Source organism: Leucopleurus acutus (genome assembly GCF_964270905.1).
Source record: "Leucopleurus acutus genome assembly, chromosome: 8".
Taxonomy (NCBI): domain Eukaryota; kingdom Metazoa; phylum Chordata; class Mammalia; order Artiodactyla; family Delphinidae; genus Leucopleurus; species Leucopleurus acutus.
Genome location: NC_139151.1, coordinates 102114002 through 102141482, shown reverse-complemented (window position 1 = coordinate 102141482; position 27481 = coordinate 102114002). Strand labels below are relative to the sequence as shown.

General features: G+C 56.3%; 2 protein-coding genes across 3 annotated transcripts; both read left to right on the top strand.

Annotated features, from left to right (window-relative positions):
* The first annotated feature begins 652 nt into the window (after positions 1-652).
* On the top strand, positions 653-7222 carry MEN1 (menin 1). Of its 2 annotated transcripts, none has more exons than XM_082845139.1 (10): positions 653-693; positions 1074-1534; positions 2510-2718; positions 2908-3036; positions 3323-3363; positions 3439-3526; positions 4099-4235; positions 4661-4796; positions 5248-5412; positions 5630-7222. In XM_082845139.1, the coding sequence occupies exons 2-10, from the start codon at positions 1090-1092 to the stop codon at positions 6110-6112; spliced, it is 1833 nt and encodes a 610-aa protein (XP_082701265.1). In that variant the 5' UTR covers positions 653-693; positions 1074-1089; the 3' UTR covers positions 6113-7222. The 2 variants fall into 2 exon arrangements, with proteins under 2 accessions (XP_082701265.1, XP_082701264.1); XM_082845138.1 differs by having other exon boundaries at positions 662-681.
* Positions 7223-7818: 596 nt separating this feature from the next.
* MAP4K2 (mitogen-activated protein kinase kinase kinase kinase 2) lies at positions 7819-19551 on the top strand. Its single transcript, XM_082845796.1, has 30 exons — positions 7819-7909; positions 7996-8060; positions 8365-8420; positions 8739-8786; positions 8873-8915; positions 9316-9388; positions 9467-9598; positions 9674-9736; positions 10104-10185; positions 10277-10384; positions 10817-10895; positions 11055-11113; positions 11753-11796; positions 11880-11918; positions 12013-12046; positions 12173-12278; positions 12369-12457; positions 12534-12575; positions 12692-12776; positions 12871-12950; positions 13037-13097; positions 13186-13303; positions 16905-16963; positions 17043-17146; positions 17233-17410; positions 18194-18262; positions 18386-18472; positions 18719-18789; positions 18888-18943; positions 19047-19551. Exons 2-30 carry the CDS (start codon positions 8018-8020, stop codon positions 19132-19134), a joined length of 2196 nt encoding a protein of 731 aa, XP_082701922.1. The 5' UTR covers positions 7819-7909; positions 7996-8017; the 3' UTR covers positions 19135-19551.
* Positions 19552-27481: the final 7930 nt, after the last annotated feature.

Genomic DNA, 27481 nt, shown 5'->3' with positions numbered 1-27481 from the left:
CCTATCATACATATCGCTCTGTAGCTTTTTCCCCTCAACAATTTGCCCTGAAGATCCATTTTAGGATGCATAGAGCTACTTTACTCTTCTTGTATACAAATTCTTGTATACAAATAACTATAATGGTTCTTTAGATGTTCCTCTTTGCACACGTGTTAGATTTTCTCACGGACAGAAAACTAGACATAGAGTAGGCACATTTACGTGTTAATGGGTACCGATAAATATCCAACTACAGTGGCTGAACACGTTTATAGTGCTCCAGCAGTGTTTAAAAGTACCCGTTTTCATCACATCTTGCCGACACGTGATGACGTACAGAAGCTCAGCGAGTGCTGAGGATGCCTGCTCACTCTCCGGACTACAACCCCCAGAATGCACTGCGGTTCCTCTGCCTACCTGGGTGGGCGTGAAATGGAATGACCAATCCCTGAGGACCTCAGGAAGGTGGCGCTGCCTCCTCTCCTCACCTACCTCTGGGTTCTGCCGCGCCCAGAGCAGCGGGACTACCACTCCCATAAGCCATCGCGGACTGGCCGGCCCAGCCACCATTTCAAGACTCGGCAAGGACAGGGGCGGGCCCCGGACTCCACTTCCCGGCAGGCGGTGCGGCCCGAGGGGGCGGAACTCCATTTCCCAGCAGGCTCCAGGCGGTGGGCGCTGCTGTGCCTTGTGTGGGATGTAAGCGCGGAGGTGGGCGCGGGGGACCGAGGCCAGGACTCTCCTTGGGACTTGGGGGGCCTGGCCTAGGAGCGCCTTCCGCGCGGACTCTAGGGCCCTGGGGGTATGGGCGCAGAGAGGGGGCGGGGCGGCCATTGGGAGTTCTCAGTGGGGTCCTAGGGGCGCACCCCCATCGGGGCCGGGGCTCCTGGGGTTGTGGGGGACAAGAAGGCCCCGCAGCCTCGGCTGAGGGGTCTCTTCGACGAAAGAGGCGGAGCAGATGAGCGGAGCGTGAAGGGGCGGGGAAGCAAGGGATTGTGTCTGTGTGTGGGGGTGTAGAAAGCTAGTCGAGGCTGGGAGGGGGGCTCCTGGGCCGTGCCCCCCCGACCCTCCCTCCGCACGCTCGCCCGCAGGCCGAGGCCCGCCGCCATGGGGCTGAAGGCCGCCCAGAAGACGCTGTTCCCGCTGCGCTCCATAGACGACGTGGTGCGCCTGTTCGCTGCCGAGCTGGGCCGAGAGGAGCCGGACCTGGTGCTCCTATCCTTGGTACTGGGCTTCGTGGAGCACTTCCTAGCTGTCAACCGCGTCATCCCCACCAACGTGCCCGAGCTCACTTTTCAGCCCAGCCCTGCGCCCGACCCTCCTGGCGGCCTCACCTACTTCCCCGTGGCCGACCTGTCCATCATCGCCGCGCTCTATGCCCGCTTCACCGCCCAGATCCGCGGCGCCGTCGACCTGTCTCTCTACCCGCGAGAGGGGGGCGTCTCCAGCCGCGAGCTGGTAAAGAAGGTCTCCGATGTCATCTGGAACAGCCTCAGCCGCTCCTACTTCAAGGATCGGGCCCACATCCAGTCCCTCTTCAGCTTCATCACAGGTTGGAGCCCGACAGGTGGCAAGGGGCGAGAATCCTGTCTCACGTGTGAACCTTGGCCCACCTCTTCACAACACTGTGTGGTTTACAGAGCCCTTTCGAGACCTGTGAGCCTTGTGCGGTGGGGCAAGTGTTATGTCCCCCTTTGCAGCTAGGGAAACTGAAGCCCAGGGAGGGAAAGTGATCTTCTCAAGTCACACAGAATGGCAAGGGTGGGATTGGACCCCAGTCACATGCCTCCAAATCCATTAGCCCACCCTCTGCCCCCTCAGAACCCCCCTCCCTGCCATTGAGCAGCTACAGGAGTCCTGCAGCCCAGCCTGAGGCATAGAGGGCAGCAGCAGATTTAGGGAGTGAGGAGCCAAAATCGGGCTGCATTTGAGCCAATTCCATGAAACGTCTATGAACATGTTTTGAAAGTGAACAGACCAGGGCTTCACCTGAAGAAACTGAAGGCTCAGGGCTTGCAAAGAGCTTTCCTCTTTGGTCCAAGCCCAGTTGACTGGCAGTCAGGTCCTGGAGTGCCATATTGAGAAGGAATCTGAGGCTGCTTCTGAGTTTAGCAAGAAAAGAATACAGAGAGAAATGGGGAGTGTCTGCCAGTGGGTGTGTAAAAGGAGTGTTGGCCAGTGTCCTGTTTTTGCCGTCCCTGGTTATAACCTAATAGGTACAATAAAACGAGGAAATTCTAGCAGAAATATATAATACAGTTGCAGAGAAAGAGAAGAGACAGGGTCAAAAGCTGGGTGGAACTACCAAAGATCCAAGGTCTCCTGTTGAGGATGGGGAACGTAAAGGGGGAAGGAGAGTCTCTGAACACGTAGGAGGAAAGGGATAGAGGGAAGACGGGCAGGAGTGCCTGAGGTTTGAGCACAGGCTTGGAGGTGAGTGTGGGAGGGTGCATGGCCCATCACTACCTGGTCCCTTCCCCCAGGCCAGAGCTCAGAGGACCCTCTTTCATTACTTTCCCTTCCACAGGCACCAAACTGGACAGCTCTGGTGTGGCCTTTGCCGTGGTGGGGGCCTGCCAGGCCCTGGGTCTCCGGGATGTCCACCTGGCCTTGTCTGAGGACCATGCCTGGGTAGTGTTTGGGCCCAATGGAGAACAAACAGCTGAGGTCACCTGGCATGGCAAGGGCAACGAGGACCGCAGAGGCCAGACAGTCAACGCGGGTGTGGCTGAGCGGGTATTGCATCCCCCCCCATACTCTCCTAGCCCAAGCCACCCAAGGAGCTCTGCTTTCTTGGGCCATGCTGCCCTCTTCCTATCACCACCTACATATGTCAGGAAGGGGAGGACCCCCCTCCTGGCTGTCATTCCCTAGAGCAGGCACAGGTAGGCCATCGTGAGACATCTGGTCTTGTCCTCTCCCAAGAGCTGGCTGTACCTGAAAGGATCATACATGCGCTGTGACCGCAAGATGGAGGTGGCATTTATGGTGTGCGCCATCAACCCTTCCATTGACCTGCACACTGACTCCCTGGAGCTGCTGCAGCTGCAGCAGGTGAGGGGTGCCTGTGGGAGCCTGGGCCAGGGCGCTTTCCTTTCCTGAGCTTCAGCTCCCCCTTCTGTAATGTGGGTGAATCATTCCTGGCCTGGACTTTCCTGGGGCTCTTGGGAGGGGAGAATTGAGACGTGAAAGCGCTTTGACTTCAATAAGGGGCTAGTTCTGAATTCTGGCTTTTCCTACCTGGTGGGAGGTCCCTACTGGTGCTGGACCCCCGTCTGCCTAGTAGACTGAGGACCCCCCTCTCTCCTGCCGGCTCACACTTCTCTCCTTTGGCCCCTAGAAGCTGCTCTGGCTGCTCTATGACCTGGGACATCTGGAAAGGTCAGTAGAGGGAAGTGGCCAGGCTGGGCCTCAGGGTGGGCTGGGGGGCAGCCTGGACTCATGAGCCTTTCCCAGGTACCCTATGGCGCTGGGGAACCTGGCAGATCTGGAGGAGCTGGAGCCTACCCCTGGCCGGCCGGACCCACTCACCCTCTACCACAAGGTGGGGACATCTCAGGAGGGTACAGAAGGGAGGTGCAACAATGGCTGGGTTTCCCTTTTATCTGGGACTGGAAGGGGGCAGGTGAGGCAAGAAGAACTTTGTGTGTATTGGGGGGTACCGCCCATTCAGTCCTCGTTTTCTATTTACCGTGTGCGTATTCAGGGCGGTCAGGGCTGTCTGAGGAGTGTTCTGGGTTCCCTACCTGGGAGTGGTAGGTCCTGGATTTGTCCCCTCGGCCCTGCCTTTTCTACTGCCTATCATTGTCCTTCTTGGAGTATAGTAGAGGTCAAACACTGTGAGAGCACTGAGGGGGGGGGGGTGGGGGGGGGGGTGGGGTGTTAACTTGGTGGGGCTGGGGGTAGGAGGGACATTGGGCTGGGCTTGGAAGGCCAGCCCAGTGCAGACCTACAGACCCACCTGGTAGAGAGGATGGCCCGGGGGTAAGGTCACGTGGGAGATGAGACTCTCTGGAATCTTCCTATTGCCCCTCCTGGGTGTGATCCAATGGGACATTTGTGCCACCTGGGGCAGCTGGGAGCTGCCTCCCTGAGGCCCCTCTGCTCTATCCCCAGGGCATTGCCTCAGCCAAGACCTACTACCGGGATGAGCACATCTACCCCTACATGTACCTGGCTGGCTACCATTGTCGCAACCGCAACGTGCGTGAAGCCCTGCAGGCCTGGGCCGACACGGCTACTGTCATCCAGGAGTGAGGATCCCCCCACGGGGCCCCAGCCTGGCCTTTCTTCCCCCTCCACCCAATTTCCAACCACCCTCACCCAGGAGGGAGGCCTGGGTCCCAAGCCCTATCACCTCTCCATCCAGTCACTAGGCAGCCAAGGCCACCATCACCCAAGAGGTAGGGACCCCTAATGAGAGCTTCACGCCTTTCCTTCCCCACCCTTTCCTCCTAATTTCTAACCGCTGTCATCCAGCTGTGGAATCTGCATTCCCCATCCCCCTCCTCACTCTTGCTCTGGGCTGACACAGACACCACCATTTTCGAGTGAGGACCCCAACTGTTCACTCAGTCCCTGGATGACCCCGGAAAAGAAACCAGGGCTCCATCCCCTGCCAGGTCCCTGGGGGTAACCGCCATAGCCGAGACCCCACAGTGCCCTGCTGCTCTCACAGCTACAACTACTGCCGTGAAGACGAGGAGATCTACAAGGAGTTCTTTGAAGTAGCCAATGATGTCATCCCCAACCTGCTGAAAGAGGCTGCCAGCCTGTTGGAGGCCAGCGAGGAGCGGCCAGGGGAGCAGACCCAGGTGAAGGGCTGGACCTCCAGCCTGTGTACGCCTTCCCACCTGAGCAGGGCTCCCAGTCACAGGACGTGGGACTGCTGCATGGGACTGGGGATGACATGAGACAGGTGGCCCGGTTCAGGCAGACAGCTGTGTTCTCTTATGCAGTAGCTGAGGGCCTGGGCTTGGGTTTGAGGAGTTGAGGTAAATGGGGTGGAAGCCCCTCTCTTTCTCTGTCAGGGTCACTCATTCAGCTGAGGGGGTGAGACGGAGGTAAGGGATGGTCCCTCCCTCCTCCCAAGTGCTGGCTAAGGACTGGTTTTATAAAAGGAAGGCGGTTCTAAGAATTCTCTCCACCTATACTCACGTCTGCCAGAGCCAGGGCTCTTTGTCCAGGCGAGAGGTCTGGCCTGTGCCCTCTGATGAGGGGTGAGTAATGGGGTCTGAACTGTGTCCTCCTTTCCCCCTTTCCCAGGGCACCCAGAGCCAGGGTTCTGCCCTCCAGGACCCAGAGTGTTTCGCCCATCTGCTGCGATTCTACGATGGCATCTGCAAATGGGAAGAGGGCAGTCCCACGCCCGTGCTGCACGTGGGCTGGGCCACCTTCCTTGTGCAGTCCCTGGGCCGTTTTGAGGGACAGGTGAGGGACAGCTGTGCAGGGTGGCTGGGGAGGACAGGTGGTGACAGCAGCTACAGCGGAGTCAGAACCTTTGTAGCCCTGAAGGGGATCTGTCCATCCCCTTTGGGTGCGGGTGAGACCGAGGCTCCACGACAGGATGGTCTTGGCTGGGTCTTGGGGTTCGACCCACTGGCCTGCAACCTCTTCCTCCGCTTGCCCCCGCCCCCATGCGGCCCAGGTGCGGCAGAAGGTACGCATAGTGAGCCGAGAGGCAGAGGCGGCCGAGGCAGAAGAGCCTTGGGGCGAGGAAGCCCGAGAAGGCCGGCGGCGGGGCCCGCGGCGGGAATCCAAGCCTGAGGAGCCTCCGCCGCCTAAGAAGCCGGCGCTGGACAAGGGCCCAGGCGCGGGCCAGGGTGCGGTGCCAGGACCCCCCCGGAAGCCCCCAGGCACCGTCCCGAGCACTGCCCGCGGCCCTGAAGGCGGCAGCGCGGCTCCAGCGCTGGCGCCCGCCGCCTCGCCGCCACCGGAGGGTCCGGTGCTCACTTTTCAGAGCGAGAAGATGAAGGGCATGAAGGAGCTGCTGGTGGCCACCAAGATCAATTCGAGCGCCATCAAGCTGCAGCTCACGGCTCAGTCACAAGTGCAGATGAAGAAGCAGAAGGTGTCTACACCTAGTGACTACACTCTTTCATTCCTCAAGCGGCAGCGCAAGGGCCTCTGAAGTACCCGGGTCTCAGTAGCGGCCCACTCGGAGCCCGCCCTCAATCAGGATTAGGTTCCACCCCAGCCCCCCTAGCGAGCCCAGGCTCCGCCCCTGGCCTAGGGGCCTAGGCCCCGCCTCCAGGCCTCACCCCTACCCGGAACTCAGGCTGCAGGTTCCCAGAGTAGACTCCACCCAGCGCCCGAACCGAGGGCTCCGCCCAGTCACTGGAATATACAGCCCATCCCCCAGAATCCCAGCCGGCCAATTGAAACCTTACCCTGAGTCCTTCACCCATCTTTAAAGGTCCAACTACGGGAAGCTCAGGCTCCATCTCAGAACCGAGGCTCTAACCTTAGGCCTGACCAGTGTTGGCTCAGGGTTGCTTCCAGCCCATAGGGCTGTTTCACCCTAAACCCTAGGAGCACAGGTCCCACCCACAGCCCGGGAACCAAGGACCCCGCTCAGCCCCTAGGAGTACATTTCCGCCCTTCAAAATTCCATTCCTTGGGAATCCAAGCCCCCTACCGCAAAGAACTTAAGTAACGCTTCCAGAACTTGGAAATCCTAGCTTCCTTCCCTGTCGCGAGGCCGGGACACGAAACTCCGCTCCCGGCGTGTGCGAATCCTGAGCCCCACCCGCTTCCTGACCAAACTGGCCCCAGATCAGAGCAGACCTCTCTTCCGACCCTCTGGGAACCTCCCCGGGGTCCATCCCGTCTCGGGGGACTCTGGAGGAAATCTGCAGGGGTTTGCGAGTGGGTGAGGGGAGCCTGATCGCTTCCTGTTTTGTACATAGATTTATTTTTCAGTTCCAAGGAAGATGAATACATTTTGTAAAAAAAAAAAAAAAAAAGTACTTGTCCGTGTTTCATCTGGGAATTTGGGAGTGGAGCTCCCCCTCTTTCCTCTGCCTTCCGGCCCTCCGGGTTTCGGGCTCCCCACCTGTAGAGCGCGAGGAACTGGTGGCCGGCAGAAGAGCCTCGGCACCATCAGCTCCTCCCGGGCTCGGGACTTTCCCTAGCTGCGGAGGGTTGGTGCCGCTGGCGCCTCCTCCTGGCCGGGCGGCGGGGCATCCCCGGCCTGGCCCCGCCCCGGGTCCCGGCCCCGCCCCCGCGGCCTCTGAGCCACCGGCGCCCGCCTCGGCGGTCCCACCCCGCCCCGCCCCGCGCCGCCCCGCGCCGGCTCCGCGGCCTCGCAGCTCGCGCCCGCCCGGCGCCGGGCCATGGCGCTGCTGCAGGATGTGTCGCTGCAGGATCCGCGGGACCGCTTCGAGCTGCTGCAGCGCGTGGGGGCCGGGACCTATGGCGACGTCTACAAGGTGCGCCGGGCGGCGGGACGGACGGGAGAGAGGAGAGGAGGGTACGCGTTCCGTGCCCTGCTGCGGGATCCAGCCCCCAGCCCCGCCCCTCCTCATCTCGCTTCACCCCCTCCGCCCCTGCAGGCCCGCGACACGGTCACGTCCGAACTGGCTGCGGTCAAGATAGTCAAACTAGACCCAGGTGAGGGCCCGGAGCCAGGGCCTCAGCGCTGGAGGGAGGGCAGAGGGCCGCAGAGCGGGCGCGGTGTGAGAGTTGACATTTCCGAGACCCCCTGAGAAGCAGGCCTCGGGAGGTACTGTCCGCTGGCACCTGTCTGCCCTGGAGAGAGGAGGCACTCTGTGCCCATTTTGCAGATGGGGGCATTGAGTTAAGGCGGCCCCCTTCATGATGCCCTGTGTTTCCCAGGGGACGACATCAGCTCCCTTCAGCAGGAAATCACCATCCTGCGTGAGTGCCGCCACCCCAATGTGGTGGCCTATATTGGCAGCTACCTCAGGTGAGGCTGCTTTATCCCCTTGCTTACCCCCAGGCAGCCCCCATATGGCCCTACCATGTGCCCACCCCAGCTCTGTGTCACCCCAGGAATGACCGCTTGTGGATCTGCATGGAGTTCTGCGGAGGGGGGTCCCTGCAGGAGATTTACCACGGTGAGGGCCAGGACTCCAGGCCACAGAGGGTCACAGCCTTCTTCCCATCCCCACCGCAACGCAGGGCCGGAGGGGAGAGCTGGGGCCCTGGATTTGGGCCCCTCTCCACTTCTCACTAGCTGTGTGACCTTGAGAGAAATGCTGTCCTTTTCTGGGCTGTATATCCCAGCCTATGTCGGGAGGGGATGTGGCCAACTCCCCTTTCACCAGCAATGCCTGCTGCTTACCCCACACAGGGTGGATCCTGGGAGGGTCAGCATATTCCCCCAGACCCCCCTGCCAGCCCTTACCCCTCCCATTTCAGCCACCGGGCCCCTGGAGGAACGGCAGATTGCCTATGTCTGCCGAGAGGCACTGAAGGTAGCTGGGCCCATAGGGCTACTCACACCCCCAGTCCCCTGGAGCAGGGCAGGGAGCCCAGCTGGCCAGTGTGTGTGTTGCGGGGTGGGGTGGGTGGAGTGCTCAGGCAAAGGTGCCTGAGGGGCTGTGGGTCCTGCGGGGAAGGGGCCCCAGCCGTGTTGCCGGAAGCAGCCCATTTCCCTTTTGGCTCAGTCATTTCCTGTTTGGGGAGAGGGGAGGAGGAAGCAGCTTGGGTGGGGGGCCCCAGTCCTGAGAGGGGGTTCAGGAGAGGTGGGATATACTGGGTAGCTGCTCTCAGGGGCTCCTCTTCGTCCCCAGGGGCTGCACCACTTGCATTCTCAGGGGAAGATCCACAGAGACATCAAGGTAGGGGTCTGGCCAAGGGCATTGTGGGAGGGAGGAGGAGGCTCTTGGGGGCACCAGACGGGATTCTCTCTCCTCCATTCCCACAGGGAGCCAACCTTCTCCTCACCCTCCAGGGAGATGTCAAGCTGGGTCAGTACCCTGGGGACACAATCAGGGTGAGGGTTCTATGGGAGCTCCTGGAGTCTTAGAGCCTACTTTCAAGTGCAGCTTGTCCTTGAGCAAGTCATTTTACCACTTGAGCCTCAGTTTCCCCATTTAGAAAGTGGAACAGTTCTCCCTTCCTGCTAGAAGTTGGATGTGGTTGGGTTCGTATGGAGTCTAACATGGGACCGGGCACTTGGTCGTGGAGAGAAGGTGGTTGATCCCTCCCAGGAGGGGACCTGGCTTTGCCTTGTGCCTGTGGCAGTTGTGGCTGAACCTGGGCTGCCTGTTTTCTGAGCCCTGCCAGGTGCATCCTGAGCCTGAGCCCTGAAAGGGGGTGGGGAGTGGCAGCCAGAGGTCGGGTGAGAGCAGCTCTTTCTCCCTGTAGCTGACTTTGGGGTGTCAGGCGAGCTGACGGCGTCTGTGGCGAAGAGGAGGTCTTTCATTGGGACTCCATACTGGTGAGGCTGCACCTCTGGCTGAGGGGGTGGGGGCCACAGCGGGGCACCTGGCCGTCTCATCTGTGACCCCGCCTCTAGGATGGCCCCAGAGGTGGCCGCCGTGGAGCGCAAAGGTGGCTACAATGAGCTGTGTGACATCTGGGCCCTGGGCATCACCGCCATCGAGCTGGGCGAGCTGCAGCCCCCTCTCTTCCACCTGCACCCCATGAGGTCAGCTGAATACTTGCCCCTTGCGTGACCCCAAGAACCCTGTGATCCTCGACCCCTGACCTGTGGTCTCCACAGGGCCTTGATGCTGATGTCAAAGAGCAGCTTCCAGCCGCCAAAGCTGAGAGACAAGACTCGCTGGTGAGGGCCCACATCCCTTGCTGGGGCCCCCTTTTCAGCCCAGCCCCATGGGGGCAGAGGAGCCTTCTGCCACCCCCCAGCGTGCAGCCTCGAGGGCCCTGCCCTCTCTGGGCCTCCACAGACCATCCGCGGGAGGGGCCTGGGCCCTGCCTCTGGGCTGGGGACCAGCGTGGACAAAGAAGAAGGGCAGATGGTTGATGATGGAGGCGCTGCCGTGTCGCAATAGCAGTGTTGCTCAGGCCAGCTGCCCTTGGTCTCAGGCTGGCTCCTTCCTGGGCAGGCCCAGCAGACTCCTCAGTAGTGGTGGCAGGATGGCCTGCCTGAGGGCTAATCTGGGCCTGCGGGTGGGGTCTCTTGTATCCACTAGGACCCAGTATTTCCATCACTTCCTCAAGCTTGCCTTGACCAAGAACCCCAAGAAGAGGCCAACAGCAGAGAAGCTCCTGCAGGTGGGAGGTAGGGGGGTGGGGCAGGGGGCTAGATGCTCAGAAGCAGGGACCCGGAGGCCAGGGACCAACCTGCACCCCCTCCATCCTCCAGCACCCCTTCACGACCCAGCAGTTGCCTCGGGCTCTCCTCACACAGCTGTTGGACAAGGCCAATGACCCCCACCTGGGAACCCCCTCCCCAGAAGACTGTGACCTGGAGGTAAGTGAGAGCCGCTGGGGACTGGGCTTTGGCCTGGTCTGGTCATAGGCATGCAGAGATGACAGAAGTCAAGGGCCCTTCAGCTTGTGTGTTTCCAGTACATGGAGCTTCAGTCTGGTCGAGCCCACCCATTAGGAATCTTCCCTGAGCCGGTTTGCCTCCTTGCTGCCCCACTGTGATAGGTTCTTGCCCTTGGCCCAGCGTGACCGTGACCCTAGTTAAGCCATCTTCTGCTTTCTCTGTGATCTTTGGCGAGTTACTGGCCTCTCTGTGCTGGTTTTCTCACCTGTGAAACGAGGGTGCCATTTAATCTCGCGATCATCTCAGGGCGTTTTCGTGAAAACAGACACGTCAGTGTGTGTAGAGCAGCTCGAGGAATACCTGGTGTGAGGTGAGCGTGGACACGTGTCCGCTGTCTGTGCTCTCTCGTAGACTTATGACATGTTTCCCGACACCATTCACTCCCGGGGGCAGCATGGCCCAGCCGAGAGGACCCCCTCGGAGATCCAGTGTGAGTCTGCTTTCGTGGGGGGCTGTGTGGATTGGCGGCTGTGTGTGGATTTGGTGGGGGGCTGTGTGGATTGGGGGGCTGTGCGTGTGGATCTGGTGTGAGTTAAGGGGTCAGTCCTGAGGCTCTGGCCCCCCTAACCCCTGGATCTGGGCCCTCCAGTTCACCAGGTGAAGTTTGGTGCCCCACGAAGGAAGGAAACAGACCCACTGAATGAGCCGGTGAGGGGCTGGCGGTGGGGCAGGGTGGGGCAGAGGGCTGGGCTGGGGAGCTGTGCGGGTGACCGAGCACCTCAAACTCAGGAGCCGTGAAGCAGCAGCAGCCTGGCCTTCGGCCCGGGAGAGCTGTCCAAGCAGGCCTGTCCGCCCAGGGACCCGGAAGCCTGGGGGCTCCTTCCTGGGGCAGGTTGTTTTGGACAGTCGGCTGGGGGTGGCAGGGTGACCACGCCTTTCTAAAACGTGGGCCTGTCACTCGTCTGAGGACGCCCCCGCCCCCTTCGGCACGTTCTTCTCTGCCTCAGTCGCTGTGACTGCTGGGTTGGCTGACTCACCATCTCTGCTCTCTCGCTGTCTCTACTTATCAGCATCTTTCTCACCCACGCGATCTCAGTCCCTCCCTGCCCTTTTCCCTCACTGTCTCTCTGTCTCCTTCTCTCTCCTTGTTTGTCTGTTTGGCCCTTTTTCACACTTTCTCGGCCTCTCGTTGTCTTTCTCACAGTCCTCCTGCTTGTTACCAATCTCACTTTCCATCTGTCTGTCTGTCTGCCATCTCTCTCTCCCACAATCTCTCCAGCACTCTCTCACGTTGCCTGTCTGTCTCTCTGCCTCCCTCCCGGTCTTTCTGACTCGGTTTCCCCACAGTGGGAAGAGGAGTGGACGCTGCTGGGAAAGGAGGAGCTGAGCTCGTGAGTGAGGGGGGTGGGGGAGCTGTGGGGGGGGAGGGGCAGGAGGAAAGGCTGACCTCTGATCCCTTCCCCTCTCTACCCAGGAGCCTGCTGCAGTCAGTCCAGGAGGCCCTGGAGGAAAGGTGAGGGGCCAGGGCCCGGAGGAGGTGGGGGGCAGCTGGGCTCAGGACCCAGTCACATCTCACACCTCATCTCCCTCTGATTTGTCCCCGACAGGAGCCTGACCATCCGGCCAGCCTTGGAACTCAAGGTACGGAGAGGAGGGGAGCGGGGGATGGGGATGGGGGACAGTGCGATAGCGGGTGCAGTTGGGGTGGGGGTAGGTTACAGGGTCACCTGCTAACAGCTGGGCTGGGTCCGCTGACCCTCCTGCCAGGAGCTGGACTCCCCAGATGATACCATAGGAACCATCAAGAGGGCCCCGTTCTTGGAGCCATCCCTCACTGAGCCTCCGGCTGAGGACCTTCAATCCAGCCTCCCAGGTGAGCCCCAGGCTCCGGGGACGAGGAGGCAGGCCCCTGGAAGCAGGGGGCGGTCCAGGACCGGAATTCACGGCAGGTCTGTGCCTGCAGGAACCGCACCTGCAGCTCTCCCATGCCCGGACAGCCCCCCGCTGCTCTCCACTGCCTGGGCCACCGTGAAGCACCGGGAAGATCATGAGGTGAGGCGGTGCTGTAGGGGGCGTCGGGGAGATGGGAGGCTGGGGGTGTGGCCCTGACTCCTTTCTTCCCTCCCAGAGGTCATCCTGCCGTGGGCTCCCCCCGACCCCCAAGGTGCACGTAAGCGTTTGCGCATGGCTCCGCCTCCCCACCGCCTTCTGCCTCACCGCCTGTGGCTCCCCCCGCCCCGTCCCCCCACCTGGTGCTTCCTCATCAGCCTCTGGCCTCCTCTCCAGATGGGCGCCTGCTTCTCCAAGGTCTTCAATGGCTGCCCCCTGCGGATCCACGCTGCTGTCACCTGGATTCACCCTGTCACCCGGGGTAGGCCAGGGGCAGGGAGGAAGCAGGAGCCTGGGAATCCCCAGCTTGGGCCAGGGGACGTGGCTGACCTCTGACTCCATACCCAAACCTGCAGACCAGTTCCTGGTGGTGGGGGCCGAGGAAGGCATCTACACCCTCAACCTGCATGAACTGCATGAGGATACGCTGGAGAAGGTGAGGCCCGGCTGGCGGGGGAGGGCCGAGGGCCTTGGGCGTCTGGGGTGCTGACCCCTGTCCATCTATGGCTCTGTGGCCTCCAGCTGATTTCACACCGCTGCGCCTGGCTTTACTGCGTGAACAACGTGCTGCTGTCACTCTCAGGTACAGTTGGGGCAGGCGGGGGCAGGGCCAGCGCCCCACCCACCAACACTCTCTGAGCCCCTCTCCCCTCCGTCCCATCCCTCCGCAGGGAAATCCACGCACATCTGGGCCCACGACCTCCCAGGCTTGTTTGAGCAGCGACGGCTACAGCAACAGGTCCCCCTCTCCATCCCCACCAATCGCCTCACTCAGCGCATCATCCCCAGGTCAGGGACCCTGGGGAGCCTGGCCCTGCGGGGATGAGGGAGGAGAGAGAGGCAAAGGGACAGAGCCAGGGCTGGAATGCAGCCTTTCCTGGTACTGAGACTGTTGGGATCTTAGACACGTCACTTGGCCTCTCTGAGGCCCAGTTTCCTCATAGGTCAATATAGTTGGTAGCCTCCCCTGCCCCTGCACCCAGACCTGTCGGGAGGGAAGGAGACAGGGCATGTGAATGTACCTGGCAAGCTCTGGGAGCTGCGGTGGGTAGGCTGTGGGGCAAATGTTTCCTGAGTACCTACTATGCGGCAGGTCTTATTAGGCTGGGCTTAGGGATGACAAATCAAATGAGTTCTTGACAGTCAGCTCCTGGGACTGAGGTGCGCCGGGGGGGAGAGCTGGAAGGGGTGGGGAGGCCTCAGAGAGGCCAGGCGAGCTCGCGGCGTTGACAGAGCGCTGGGGGTCATCCAGGCAGATGAGTTAGGGAACCGCCTTCTAGCAGTGGGAGGAACAAGTGTGAATTCTCCTAGGCGATCGGGGGAGTTAAAGGTGTTTGGCCCGAGCGAGGACGGGGAGCAGCCCAAGAGGAAGCTGCACAGGTGGCAGAGCCCTGCCGTTGACTCCAGGCCCAGGATCTGGGCTTTGTCTGACTGGTAGCGGACCCGGAGCATCTTAGAAGGATCCCTCTGTACGTCAATCAGGATTTTTCCCGTTGCAGGTGATTCAACTCACCGGCTTAAGCACAAGGGCTCGTGTAGGAGTAGGCTCAGCTGCATGTCCAGCTGGATCCAGGCTTAAGTGGCATCCTCAGGCATCTTCCTGCATCTCCTGGCTCTGTTTTCTTCTTGCCACCTTCATTCTCACGCAGGCTTTCTTGTCCAGTGATGGCTGCCTGCAGGTCCAGGCCAGCGTTCCACTAGCTAACAACCCAATGGAACTGGAACCTCTGTTTCCAAGTAATTCCCACAAAAGTCCAGGGCCAGTTCTCACTGGCCTAGCTTAGGTCCGTGCCTACCCCTGGGCTAGTCACTGTGGAAGGGCATGAGGAGCCAGGGCCCAGGCCTGCGTCCCGTGCCCTCTCTTGGAGCTGGGGGAAGGAGAGAGGGGCTTGTCTGGGCAGATGGAAACAGGAACATCTGCTGGCCTCTCTGGTGACAGTGGGAAGGAGGAATGGAGGGGGAGGCTGGCGAAAGGGCCTGGAAAGGAGGCCGGTGTAGTGACCCAAGGCAGTGTAGGGCAGTGAGAACTAGATGGACTCGAGCAATATTTAGGAAGTGGGATTGACAGGATTTGGGGACTAATCAGAGTGAGCTGGAGGGAAAGGCAGGGACCGGGAGACCCCAGAGAGCATACTGAGTGGCGCGTTTACAGGGCAGTAGAGTCCCTCATTCAGCCATTCAGCACCCGGTATGCGCCAGGCAGTGTCCTGGGCGTGAGATACACTTGGGAACTGGAGACCCTTATATTCCCGAGACCCTCCTGTTGAGACAGACAACAGCGGACATGAGAAGGAGTCTATGCGGTGGTGACACAGAGGGGAAAGTGCCCCGTGGAGAAGAGCAGGGTGGTCAGGAAAGACCTCGCTGAGAAGGTGCTTTTTGAGCAAAGACTCGGAGGGGTTGATGGAGCAGGTCCTGAGGGTATCTGGGGGGCTGGAGCCGTCCTGCCTGTATGAGGAACAGCAAGGAGGCCAGTGAGTCCAGATGGACGGAGTGAGCGGGAGCTGGCCTCTGAGGGCTCTGTAGCTACAGTGAGGGCTTTGCCCCTGACTCAGAGCAGCCTGAGGGCCGCTGCAGAGGAGTGGCATGACTGAGGTTTTCACGGGTCACTCTGGCTGCTGAGCTGGGAGGAGACTGGAGGGGACGCGGGCGGATGCGGAGACCCATCAGGAGGCTGTGGCACCATCAGGTGGGACATGATGGCGGCTTGGGCCAGGGAGGCCGTGAAGGAGTAGAAAAGCGGTCGGAGTCCTGTTTTATTTTGAAAACTGAACCAACAGGATTTCCGGACAGTTGGTGGATGGAAGAGAAAGGGGAGTCAAGGATGACTCCAAGCTTTTGGCCTAGGCAATGGGAAGGATGGAGCTGTCATCAGCTGTGGGTGGAGCAGAATTCAGTGTTGTCACATGGAGTGTGAAATGTGCAAGTGGGGCCTCGGCCCTTGGCGGGGGCTGGGGGGTGGGGGATGGTGCTGAGTTCTGAGCGGGGAGGCGGGCTGTGGGCTTAGACATCGTCATGACCCGGTGGGTGGTGGAAGCCGGTGAGGAGGGCATGGGAGGCCGGGCCGAGGGGAGATGAGGGGCCCAGGGCCATGATTCAGCGGGCTCGCTTGAGGAGCACATCGGGAGCCCCGTGGCCTTGGGGCTTCCTGACCTCAGTCCGAAGCCAACCTCTGCTTTGGCCCAGGACCTGCAGGAAACAGGTACATTACAGGCCCAAGTCACAGGCAGCTTTGGGTGTGTGTTTGGGAAATCACAGTATCACAGCAGAGATCTTGAATTGTTGGGAAAAAAAAACAAAAAATGTCCGCCTCTGTCCCATCTGAAGGCCAGCTGGGAAAGAGAGTGGAAGGAACAAGGGGAGAGAGGAGAGTGAGGACAGAGGCGGAGACAGAGGTGCTGGCTTCCTTGGCGGGGCCCACATCCCAGCAGAGGGTGCAGACAGGGCTGGGTCAGTGGGAGGAGGTGGCAGGGCTGCTGACGTGTAGCCCTGTTCCCCAAGGGAAGAAGCAGGTTTGGAAGGTCCCCTGAGGGTTTGGGGGACAGCCAGTAACCAAAAAGGGACCCCACTTCTCCCTCGGCACCCACTGGTGCCCCCCTGGAATAGCCTGCCCTGAAGCAGGAGAGGGCAGGGCGTTTGCCGTTTTCTCGGGAGTCATCATGTTCTCGGCCCGGCGTGCTCATCTGTGACTTGCAGTGTGTCAGGTGGGGACCGGCCCTGAGTGCTCTGGCCGCCGGAGGAGCTGGAGGCCGCATTAGCTTGCCGTCCTCCTGCACCCTCGCTTTTTTCAGTTATTTCTTTATTTACACCCTGCCTTTGCCTAAAAAGTATTTTCGATGACTGAAAATAGGTGGGAAAGTAATAATAACGGGATGAGAAAAGTTAGCCTTTTGTGAGGGCACCTGATGTGGCAGGCTCTGCTGCACGCTCCTCCCCTGAGTTAACTCACTTAGGCCTCACTGCGACCCTGTGAGGGGGGTACCACGGTTATCCCCAGGCTGCAGGTGAAGCAGTTGAGGCCCGGAGAGGTCAAGTCCTGAGGGTACTGCTGGTGAAGCTGCAGGTGAAGCAGGTGAAGCAGTTGAGGCCCGGAGAGGTTCAGTGCCTTGCCCCAAGTCGCACGGTGAGAGGTAACTCTGTGATCCAAACCCCTGGACTGGATGTACACGCTCCAGGCTGTATAGCGGGTGCTGGAACCACAAGCACTGCGTCACATCCTGCGCGATTCACAGTTTCGTGGCTTCTCGGATACTCGGGCCAGGGGCTTGACCTCTCTGAGCCTCTGCCACCTGTGAGGCGGGGAAGGTGTTAGTACCCTCCCCTTAGGGCTCTGCAGGGGGCCTTGCCCAGGGTGGCACCCGTGACGCCTGCCCTGGTTGCCACCCCACAGGCGCTTTGCCCTGTCCACCAAGATTCCTGACACCAAAGGCTGCCTGCAGTGTCGCGTGGGTAAGAGCTGGGTGTGGTGGGCGGGGCCGGGTGGGCGCGGGTGGGCACAGCCCCGGCCCCACCACCCCCTCTCTCGCAGTGCGGAATCCGCACACAGGCAGCACCTTCCTGCTGGCCGCGCTGCCCACCAGTCTGCTTCTGCTGCAGTGGTATGAGCCGCTGCAGAAATTCCTGCTGCTAAAGGTACGGTGCCGGTGGGGGGACCCCCGGGCGGGTGGCAGGGTTTCTGGGAGGAGAAATGTAGACCTGAGCGCCCCTGCTGCCCCCAGAACTTCTCCAGCCCCGTGCCCAGCCCAGCAAGGATGCTGGAGCCGCTGGTGCTGGATGGGAAGGAGCTACCGCAGGTGTGCGTGGGGGCTGAGGGCCCCGAGGGGCCTGGCTGCCGCGTCCTGTTCCATGTCCTGCCACTGGAGGCTGGCCTGACACCGGACATCCTCCTCCCACCCGGTGAGCTGGAGGGCCAGGCTGCTGTATGTGAGTGTGTGTATGTGCATGTGATATATATATATAGAGAGAGAGAGGGAGAAGGGGAGGGGAGGGGGAGGGAGGGGGAGGGGGAGGGAAGGGAGAGGGGGAAGTTCCTCACAGCTTATGGCTCCACGGAGACCTTGGGGACCTGAAGCTCCAAGCTTCTCTTCAGCTCAGCAGCTAAGAAAACCTGACCAACCCTGCAGGGGCTGCAGGGACAGAGCCAAGCTGGGGAAGGCAGGTGCCAGAGGCCTCCATTCTGAGCAAGGAAGGACACTGGGTGTTGGGACAGCTCAGGGGAGCAGAGTGAGTGCCAGTGGGTAAAGCAGGGGGAAGGTGCCCTGGACCAAGTCCTTGCGGTAGCCCAGACCCCCAGCCAGGGGTCTCATGGGATTCTACTCTTGATCCCCACAATGGCCCTGCAAGGTAGGCATCGTCGTGCCTGGGTTACAAATGAAGAAACTGAGGCCCAGAGATTCGAGGTCACACAGTGACTGGGTCATGAAGCCTGGCTCTCCTGGCTCCAGAGCCTCTGCCCCCCAAAGCCTCCCTGGGCCTCAGCCCTGCCCCTTGTGATGGGTCACTTTGCTGCCAAGCATCGGTTCCCCTGCTGTGCAGTGAGACTGGGCATCGTGACCCCACCCAGCTATTGCGCAATGCACTGTGGGGAAAGCCGGCTGATGCACACCCCCAGCTCTTCCTCTTGGGGCCAGAGTGGGGCTGGTGGCTCAGCCAGGCTGTGTCTCCCTTCTCTGCCTGCAGAGGGGCTTCCGGGCTCAGCCCAGCAGGTGATCCAGGTGGACAGGGACACAGTCCTAGTCTGCTTTGACCGTGAGTGTTCCTGGTATCAGGGCTGGGGGCTAGAAGGGGGTGGTGAGGGAGGCCAGGTGGGTCTGTCTCCCCAGAAGGGGGCCACCCCGCCCCGCCCCGCCCACCAGCCCGCCCCCTGTATAGGCTGCGTGAGGATCGTCAACCTGCTGGGCGAGCCCACGGTGACGCTGGCGCCTGTGCTGACCTTTGACTTCCCCATTGAGACTGTGGGTAAGTGAGCAGACAGAGGTGGGAGTGGGAGTATCCCTGGCCTGGAGCACATGATGTGGCCCCGGGGCCTGGGGCTGGCAGCAGGACAAGGAGGCAGGTCCCCCAGCCCCTCTTGAGAGCCATGTTGGTCACCTGCGGCCCAGTCCGTGAGGTCCTCTGTGGTCCAGACCTGGGCCCAGGGTATAGCTGGGGGAGCCAGTGTCCCCAGGGCAGGTGCAGGGCTGATGGCCGCCTGGCCGCTCCTAGTGTGTCTGCAGGACAGTGTGCTGGCCTTCTGGAGCCATGGGATGCAAGGCCGCAGCCTGGACACTAATGAGGTGAGTGACACTCAGGACCCTGGTGGCTCCCCACCCAGGTGTCCCCACCTTTTAGGAGAGGACCTCTGGGGCAGCCTCAGTCCCCCTTTTCTTCCCAGGTGACCCAGGAGATCACAGACGAGACAAGGATCTTCCGAGTGCTTGGGGCCCACAGGTAGGACACAGTGCCCTGGCCTCCCCTTCAGACGCTTTCCAGGCCAGGTGGAGGTGCCCAAGTGTCTTCCCACCTTGCTCACCTCCGGTTCTCTCCCCTCCAGAGACATCATCCTTGAGAGCATTCCCACCGACAAGCCGGGGGCTCACAGCAACCTCTACATTCTCACAGGCCATCAGAGCAGTTACTGAGCCAGTGGGCCGGCCTGGCCGGGGGCATCCCCCGCCCACTCCAGGCCTTAGCAGCAGTTCTTTTAGGCAGAGGGGCCCCTCCCAGATCAGAGGAGCCCAGGCCTCGGCTCTGCTGGTCTGAAGGGCAGAAATCCTGAGAAGAGTTTGGGGGCTGGGGAGGGTAAGGGTGCTTACCCCACACCTCTGCAATAACTGGACCAGAGGAAGCTGCTGTCACCTCCCCCTCCCCGGCAGGCAGCCAGTCCCCAGTGCCCCCTGGCAGGGGCCCTGGGCTGGTTGGGGGCAGGCCCGGGGCTATCCATTCCATTCGGTTCCACATTTCCTTTCCACTCTTCCTGCCAAGAGCCTGCCCCTGTGCTCTGTCCTGGGGAACATGGTATTTAAAAGAGAGACTATATTGGTATTAAAGCTGGTTTGATTTTATTCCACTGGTCCCTCTGGTTTGGGGGGAGCTGAGCCCACCTGCCTCATCTCCCTCTACCTCTCCCTCCAGGACACCTTTCTTTCTTTCTGTGGCACCAGGTGCTGTGGATATAACATGGAAGGGAGGCCACCAGTGTTCTGGTGGCTCTCATGGGGAGCCAGGCAGAGGTGAGGGGGAGGCCATGGCCCTCCGTGGCATCTCAGGGTCTCTGTGTCTTCCTGGGCTCCCTTGCTCAGGATGAGCCCTCAGCCTTGCAGTGTGAGGTCTCTTTTGTGGCCAAGGAGTCATGCAGATGGGGCCGGTGGAGGCACTAAACAAGGGACTCGTCCGAGCACCCCTGTCCCATATGAGATCTCACCAGGTAGCCTATGGAAGGGCCCAGGAGAGGCCCGCCAAGGGCTGCTCCACCCAGCGCCAGGGAGGCTGCAGCCTTTGGAGACAGCCTGCCCTGACCTGTATCCCCCACCCAGGCCTGGGGCTGCCTCCCGGCCTCCCACCTGCTGCCTGGATATCAGTTGCTCTGTCAGGCCAGGATTACTGAACATGGGTGTGCTCACCAAGCTAGACTCTGGGAAGATCAGCCTGTGTCCATTTAGCAAGAATTCCCAGAGGGTCTCTTCAGTGCCCATCCCTGGGCTCCCAGAGGGGCCCCTACCAAGATGTGGACCCGCCCCCAGTGAGGGGAGCTGCCCTTGCTGGAGCCTGCATCTCGAGGGCACATTCGTCCACCTGTTGCTGGCCTTGTGCTTTGCATCGTCATTCTCCTACATTTCCCTCTTAGCGGGCTCCACACCCCCAGACCAGGGAGCCCCCTGTGGCCCCAGGCACTGACCAGGCTGCTCCGTGGACAGAGACCCCTGACCCTTGACCCCAGGTACCTGGAGAGGACTTTCAGCCCACAGAGCAGCAGGCAGCAGACAGTGCCACCTTGTGGCAGGTTGCCCCAACACTCTAAAGGAGGGTTGGGGGGTGTCAGAATGTAATGTGCCAAAGCAGGGGTGCCTGGGAAAAGCAGGGGCCCCTGATAAAATATTTGCTGCCAGCAGAGTCTGGCCACCAGCCAAAGAAAGGCCAAGAAGCCAGGGAATATGCACTGAAAGACCAAAATTGTTATTTTATCTGTATGTTTTTTAATAGGTAGCCCTTGGCCATAGGTACACAATTTTTAAAAAAATACAAAGTAAATACAATGAGAAGTCTCCTATTCAGGTCCCAGTTACTTATAAACCTTCTGGAAGTACTTATGCATATTTAAGAAGTAATGGTATGCTTTAGTCTTCCCTGTTTCTTACATACACGGTAATATATTCCACACACTGTTCTAATCTTGCCCTTTAAGATCTGTCCTGGAGGGAATTCCCCGGCGGTCCAGGGGTTAGGACTCCGTGCTTTCACTGCTGAGGGCCCGGGTTCGATCCCTACTCGGGATACTAAGATCCTGCAAGCTGAGTGAGTGGCCAAAAAAAAAAAAAAAATCTGTCCTTGAGAGCTTTCCATGATCAGTGCCTCCCACTTTGTTCTTTTATAGCTGGTATTCCACTGTATGGGTTTCCCATAACTAATGTGAATTAACTGTAGTTAGATCCCTATTGATGGAAATTTCAGTTGTTTCTACTAGTTTGCTATTACAAATGATGCAGCAATAAATACTCTTACGCCAGTGCCACTGTGTAGGTATTCAAGTGTCCCGTAGGATTAATTCCCGGAAGTGGCCTTGCTGGGTCAGAGCTGGCTGTCTTTGTCCTTGTGACAACTACTGTCACACTGCCCTCCCTGGGCAGAAGCCTCTGGGATGGGTCAGATCAGCCTCTGTAAGCCATCCCGTGGGTCAGCGGAAGAGGCTAGGGCACCCCAGGATGTTCGGGTAGCTGGCCCATAGCCGAGTCAAGTGAGGGTCAAGGTGAGAGGTGACAACCAGAATGTGTGCTTCAAGACAGCAGGGCATCGGCCGTGCTCACAGTGGTATGTCCAGTGCCTGGTCACTGCCTGGTGCACAGAAGGCCCTCAATCATGCTTTCTGAGTGAAGGAATGAGCGTGATATTGTGAAGAGGAGGCCCTAGAGTTGGGCCCCTGGACTGGATGAGTTTGCTGAGCTGTGTTTTCCCCAGGTAGACCATGTCCTAAGTCTATCGGCAGGGTATAGGGAGGATTGGAAGTATTGTAGTACACATAATGCAATGACACAGATGAATCATAGAGATGTAATGCTGAGTGAAAACAGCAAATTGCATAAAATGACACACAGTATGATAGCAAAAATAAGCAAAACTAAACCATCTATTGTTTGGTGATTTAAGCACGTGTGATAAAACACTTAGGAGATCAGGGGAAGAAAAAGCACAAAATTCACATGATGGCCCCTGTGAGGGGAGTGGGAATGGGGTAAGGAAGGATCCCAGGAATTTGCAAAGGTGTTGGTAATATCTTGCTTCTCAGGCTGTGTGGTGGGTTCATGAGTATTCGATTTATAGCTCAGTTCCTAATGCACATAAGGTTCCACACACCCTTTTGTATGTATCAAATACTATGTGAGGGAATTCCCTGGTGGCTCAGTGGATAGGACTCTGTGCTTCCACTGCAGGGGGCACTGGTTCGCTCCCTGATCTGGGAACTAAGATCCCCCATGCCACGCCGCACAGCCAAAAAAAAAGTAAGAAAACGTAAGTTTAGATATTTTAAAGTAACCACTTAAAAAAACTCTGTAATGGCTTAAAAAACAAAATCAAACAGGCAACATAATCCTTTCCCAGATGATAAAATCAAGTGGAGATAATGAAAATGTCCCAGTGACAAGCTATGGGCAGGTCCCTCTAGCTGCCTTCTTCTGTTGCTTCTTTTAAAACAGCTTTACTGAGGTATAATTGGCACACAATGAACTGCATCTATTAAAAATGTACTATTTGATGATTTTCACACATACACATCAGTGAAACCATTATTGCAATCGAGAGAAACATTTCCATCACCTGCAGAGCTTCTTCCTCTTTGTAATCAGGGCCTCCTGTTCCTCCTTGCCTCCCCATCCCGAAGTAACCACTGATCCGTTTTCTGTCACTATAGATGAATTTGAATTTTTCAGAATTTATATAAATAGAATCATATTGTACGTACTCCTTATTTGGCTTCTTTCACTAAGCATCATTATTTTGAGATTCATCCATGTTGTTGCATGTATTAATGGTCATTCCTTTTATTGCCAAGTAGTATTCCATCATATGGATGTACCACCGTTTGTTTAGCTAGTTGCCTGTTGATACACGTTTGGCTGTTTCCTGTTTTGGACTATTTATTACAAATAAAGTTGCTATGAACATTCATGTACGTGTCTTTGTGTGGATATATACTTTCATTTCTCTTGAGTAAATGCTTTCTAGTGGAAGGGCTGGGTCATATGGTAGGTGTTGTTTCATTTTTTTTCTCTTTTGTTTAATTCTAATTTTAAAAAATTATTATTTTAAACCTTATTTCACTTTTTAAAAATTTTTTTATATATTTATTATTTTTTTTTGCAGTACACGGGCCTCTCACTGTTGTGGCCTCTCCCATTGCAGAGCACAGGCTCCGGACACACAGGCTCAGCAGCCATGGCTCATGGGCCCAGCTGCTCCGCGGCATGTGGGATCTTCCCGGACTGGGGCACGAACCCATGTCCCCTGCATTAGCAGGCGGACTCTCAACCACTGCACCACCAGGGAAGCTCTCACTTTTTAAGAAACTACCAAGCTGTGTTCCAAAGTGGTTGTACCATTTTGCATTCCCACCAGCAGGGTAGTTGAGTTCTAGCTCCTCCAAGTCCTTGCTAACACTTGGTATTGTCAGTCTTGTTTAATTTTAGCCACTCAAACACATATGTAGTGGTATCTCATAGTGGTTTTAATTTGTATTTCCTTCATGACTAATGATGTTGAGCATCTTTTCCTGTGCTTATTTACCATCTACAGGTACACCTCAGACATACTGCAGGTTCTGTTCCAGGCCACCACAATAAAGGGAATCCCGTGAATTTTTTGGTTTTCCAGTGCATATGAAAGTTATGTTTACACTATACCATAGTCTATTAAGTGTGTGATAGCATTATGTCTTTAATAAATATACACACCTTAATTAAAAAATACCTTATTGTTAAATAAAATTGCTAACCATCATCTGATCCTTCAGCGAGTTGTATCTTTTTGCTGGTTGAGCGTTTGAAATATTGTGAGAACTGCCAAAATGTGACAGATATACACAAAGGGAGCGAATGTTGTTGGGAAAATGGCACCAACAGACTGGCTTGACACTGTTGCCACAAACCTTCAATCTGTAAACACAATCTGCGAAGTGCAGTAAAGCAAAGCACAATAAAGTGAGTTCTTTGGTAAAGTGTGGATTCAAATCTTTTGCTTTGGGACTTCCCTGGTGGCACAGTGGTTAAAATCTGCCTGCCAACACAGGGGATACAGGTTCAAGCCCTGGTCCGGGAAGATCCCACATACCACGGAGCAACTAAGCCCGTGTGCCACAACTACTGAGCCTGTGCTCTAGAGCCCGCGAGCCACAACTACTGAGCCCACGTGTCACAACTATTGAAGCCCGTGTGCCTAGAGCCCATGCTCCGCAACAAGAGAAGTTACCGCATTGAGAAGCCTGCGCACCGCAGCCCCCCCCCCGCCCCGACACAACTACAGAAAGCCGCGCAACAACAAAGATCCAATGTAGCCAAAAATAAATAAATAAATTAAAAAAAAATCTTTTGCTTTTAAAAAATAGGTTTTTTTCCAGCTTTATTGAGATATAAGTGACATAAAACATGTAAGTTTAAGGTATACAGTGTGATGATTTGATACACATATATATACTGTGAAATGATTACAACTAGTTGACACCTCCATCACCACACAAGTTGTTTCTTTTCTTTTTTAAAAAAAATTTTATTTATTTTTGGCTGTGTTGGGTCTTCGTTGCTGCGTGCGGGCTTTCTCTAGTTGCAGCATGTGTGGGCTTCTCATTGCGGTGGCTTCTCTTGTTGCAGAGCACAGGCTCCAGGCGTGCGGGTTTCAGTAGTTATGGCACCCGGGCTCAGTAGTTGTGGCTCGGGGGCTCTAGCGCACAGGTTCAGTAGCTGTTGCTACACAGGCTTAGTTGCTCTGCGGCATGTGGGATCTTCCCAGACCATGGCTTGAACCTGTGTCCCCTGCATTGGCAGGCGGATTCTTAACCACTGTGCCACCAGGGAAGCCCAGGAGTTGTTTATTATTGTTGAGTTTTGGGACCCTGGATAAAAGTCCTTTACCAGATATGTGATTTGTACATAACTACTTTGCTATTATTTCTAATCTGTAGCTAACTCACAAATTCCAATACCCATCCCCCCACCTTGCTCAAATTACTTTTAACTGGGAGTTGTAAATAAACATGGTTTTCCAGAGGAAAAAGTTATGAAAAGTACTTGGTGCATCACGTGTGCTCACTCCATCGTAGATATTATTATTCCTAATTCGGGCAATGGAATCATGTACAGGGCTCTCCAAAGGCTGGATGCAGGGTGGAGGGGGGTTGGTTGTGGTGAACAGCCACGGATTTGCTCCCTCTAGGCTCAGCTAGCTGCATGATGTTACTACCTCCCGATCTTGCCAGGGGCCTGGGGTTTCTCAACTATCAGATTAGAGTTAAAAGATAGAAAATGCCAGGGATTAGTAAGTAGGGGTCAAAACCTTTTTTTTTTTTTTTTTTTTGGCTGCACTCTGCGGCATGCAGGATCTTACTTCCCCAACCAGGGATCAAACCATTGTCCCCAGCAGTGGAAGGGCAGAGTCTTAACCACTGGACCACCAGGGAAATCCTGAAACTTCTTGCTCTTTATGTTCTGACACCAATTCTCTGATACCAACTGTCCTACAATTCAATTCTTTAAAAAAATTTTTTAAATTTATTTTTGGCTGCATCAGGTCTTAGTTTTGGCTGGGGGCTCAGTAGTTGCAGTGCGTGGGCTTAGTTGTCCTGCTGCACATGGAGATCTTAGTTCCCTGACCAGGGATCGAACCCAGGTCCCCTGCAGTGGAAGGTGGATTCTTAACCACTGGACCACCAGGGAAGTCCCCTGCAATTCACTTCTGACATGAATTACCTGAGTTGGGGAAGACCCCACAAGTTAAGGAGTTCAATCACAAGTCCCGGGTCACCAGGCTACCCACATCTCTGTCCAACTTGGCTACAAATTCGGGGTTTCCCACAGCCCCCTTCAGGTTCAATGATTTGCTAGAATGACACACAGAACTCAGGAAAGTGCAATATTTATGATTACCAATTTATTTTAAAGGCTACTTTTAAATGAACAGCTAGATGAAGACATGCATTGGGTGGCAAGGTCTGGAAGAGTCCTGAGCCCAGAAGCTTCACCCTGACCCGTGGAGTCAGGATGCATCACCCTCCTGTTACATTAATATGTTCACCAACCTGGTGGATTAACTGCTTTCCAAGGCTGCCTACTAATCCCGGTTATGGGTGATCTAGTTTATTCAGCCATTCACATATTGATGGTAATTTACTTCATTTCCAGGTTTTTGCCATTACAAACAAGGCTGCAGTAAATGCAGTAGAAGACTTTGAACTCATTACATTATATAATCACATGCCTTGCTTTGGGGCAGATTCCCAGGACTTGGACTGCTACATTGAAAGATTTTTTAAATTTTTCCTGCAAGGGGTACAATTTTAACAGGTAACAGAATGCTTTCCAAAAAAGAATTCATAGTAGGTGTTAGCACCTTTTTTTTTTTCTATTTGATTGTTATTTAAAGATTTCTTATTATCACCTTAATTTGCACTCCCCTGCTGGGGCTGTTAGTACCTTTCATGTTTTTTTGGCTGTTTGGATTTGCTGTTCTGAGACTTGCCTATTCAGTGTTTGCTCATTTTCTCTTGTTTTTGTCTTTTTTCTAATTAGTTTTCAAGACTTCTTTGCATATTATAGATATTAGCTCTTTATCATATGTATGGCAAGTATATTTTCCTAATGTATTATTGTCTGTTGACTTCTATCATAGGTTTCTTTGGTAATCAAGTATATTTTCTCTTTATATTTTGAGTTTCCTGTCTTCATAAAGTCTCTACCCCTAGATGACCCTGATAATCTCCTAAGTTGTATCGTGTCTGTTTTATTGTTTAGATTTAGGACTCTATACCATTTACTAGCTAAATCTTTTCCTTACTGAATTGAAATACCACCTTTTTGGCAGGTATTGTAGGGAATCAATTTCCAGACTCTATTCTGTTGCACTAATCTGTTTTTCCTACAACAATAACACATTGTTTCATTACTGTCTTTTATACTGTGTATTATCTGGAAAGGCAAGCTCAGCCTCAATCTCGTTTACAAGTTTCCCCACTATTTTCAGTTATTTTATATGACTTAAAGATGATTTAATCAGCCCCAACCTCGTTGGGATTGTAATCAAAATGCACTATATATGTAAACTAATTTTGGAATTGACAACTTCATATTGCTTTCCACGTAAGATATATGTACCTCCATCGGCTCAGATATCATTCTTAATCCGTCAACAAGACTATTTCATAGCTTTTGTTTTTTCCACTTTAATTTTTTTCAAAAGCAGGAAGTCCCCTTTTACCTGAGTTGTCAACGAATCTGGTTTACCCGCCCGCGCCAGCCCCTCCCCCGTCCCTCGGTTCCGGGTTACCAACCGAATCGAGGACTGACGTCACCAAGAGCTTCCGCGTCGGACCCGAGGGCCGAAGCTGAAGCCAGGTGCTGGGGGCGGGTTTTGGGCCAACTACGCATGCGCACTGCTGCTCCGTTCCCCGCGACCCTAAATCTCCTTCTCCCGGACTTCTGCGCTGCGACCTCGCGCTTAAACCCAGCGAAACTACTCCCCGGGGGAAGGGAGTAGACTAAAGAATCGAACCAGCGACAGCCAATCCCA

Bases quoted from the DNA above. Each gene is read 5' to 3' on its own strand.
- MEN1 (XM_082845138.1), top strand. The intron at 3,037-3,322 runs GTGAGGGGTGCC...TTTGGCCCCTAG, and splicing joins AGCTGCTGCAGCTGCAGCAG to AAGCTGCTCTGGCTGCTCTA. The intron at 4,236-4,660 runs GTGAGGATCCCC...CTGCTCTCACAG, and splicing joins ACGGCTACTGTCATCCAGGA to CTACAACTACTGCCGTGAAG.
- MAP4K2 (XM_082845796.1), top strand. From the start codon at position 8,018: ATGGAGTTCTGCGGAGGGGGGTCCCTGCAGGAGATTTACCACG. The intron at 16,964-17,042 runs GTAAGAGCTGGG...CCTCTCTCGCAG, and splicing joins CTGCCTGCAGTGTCGCGTGG to TGCGGAATCCGCACACAGGC. The intron at 18,473-18,718 runs GTAAGTGAGCAG...GGCCGCTCCTAG, and splicing joins CTTCCCCATTGAGACTGTGG to TGTGTCTGCAGGACAGTGTG.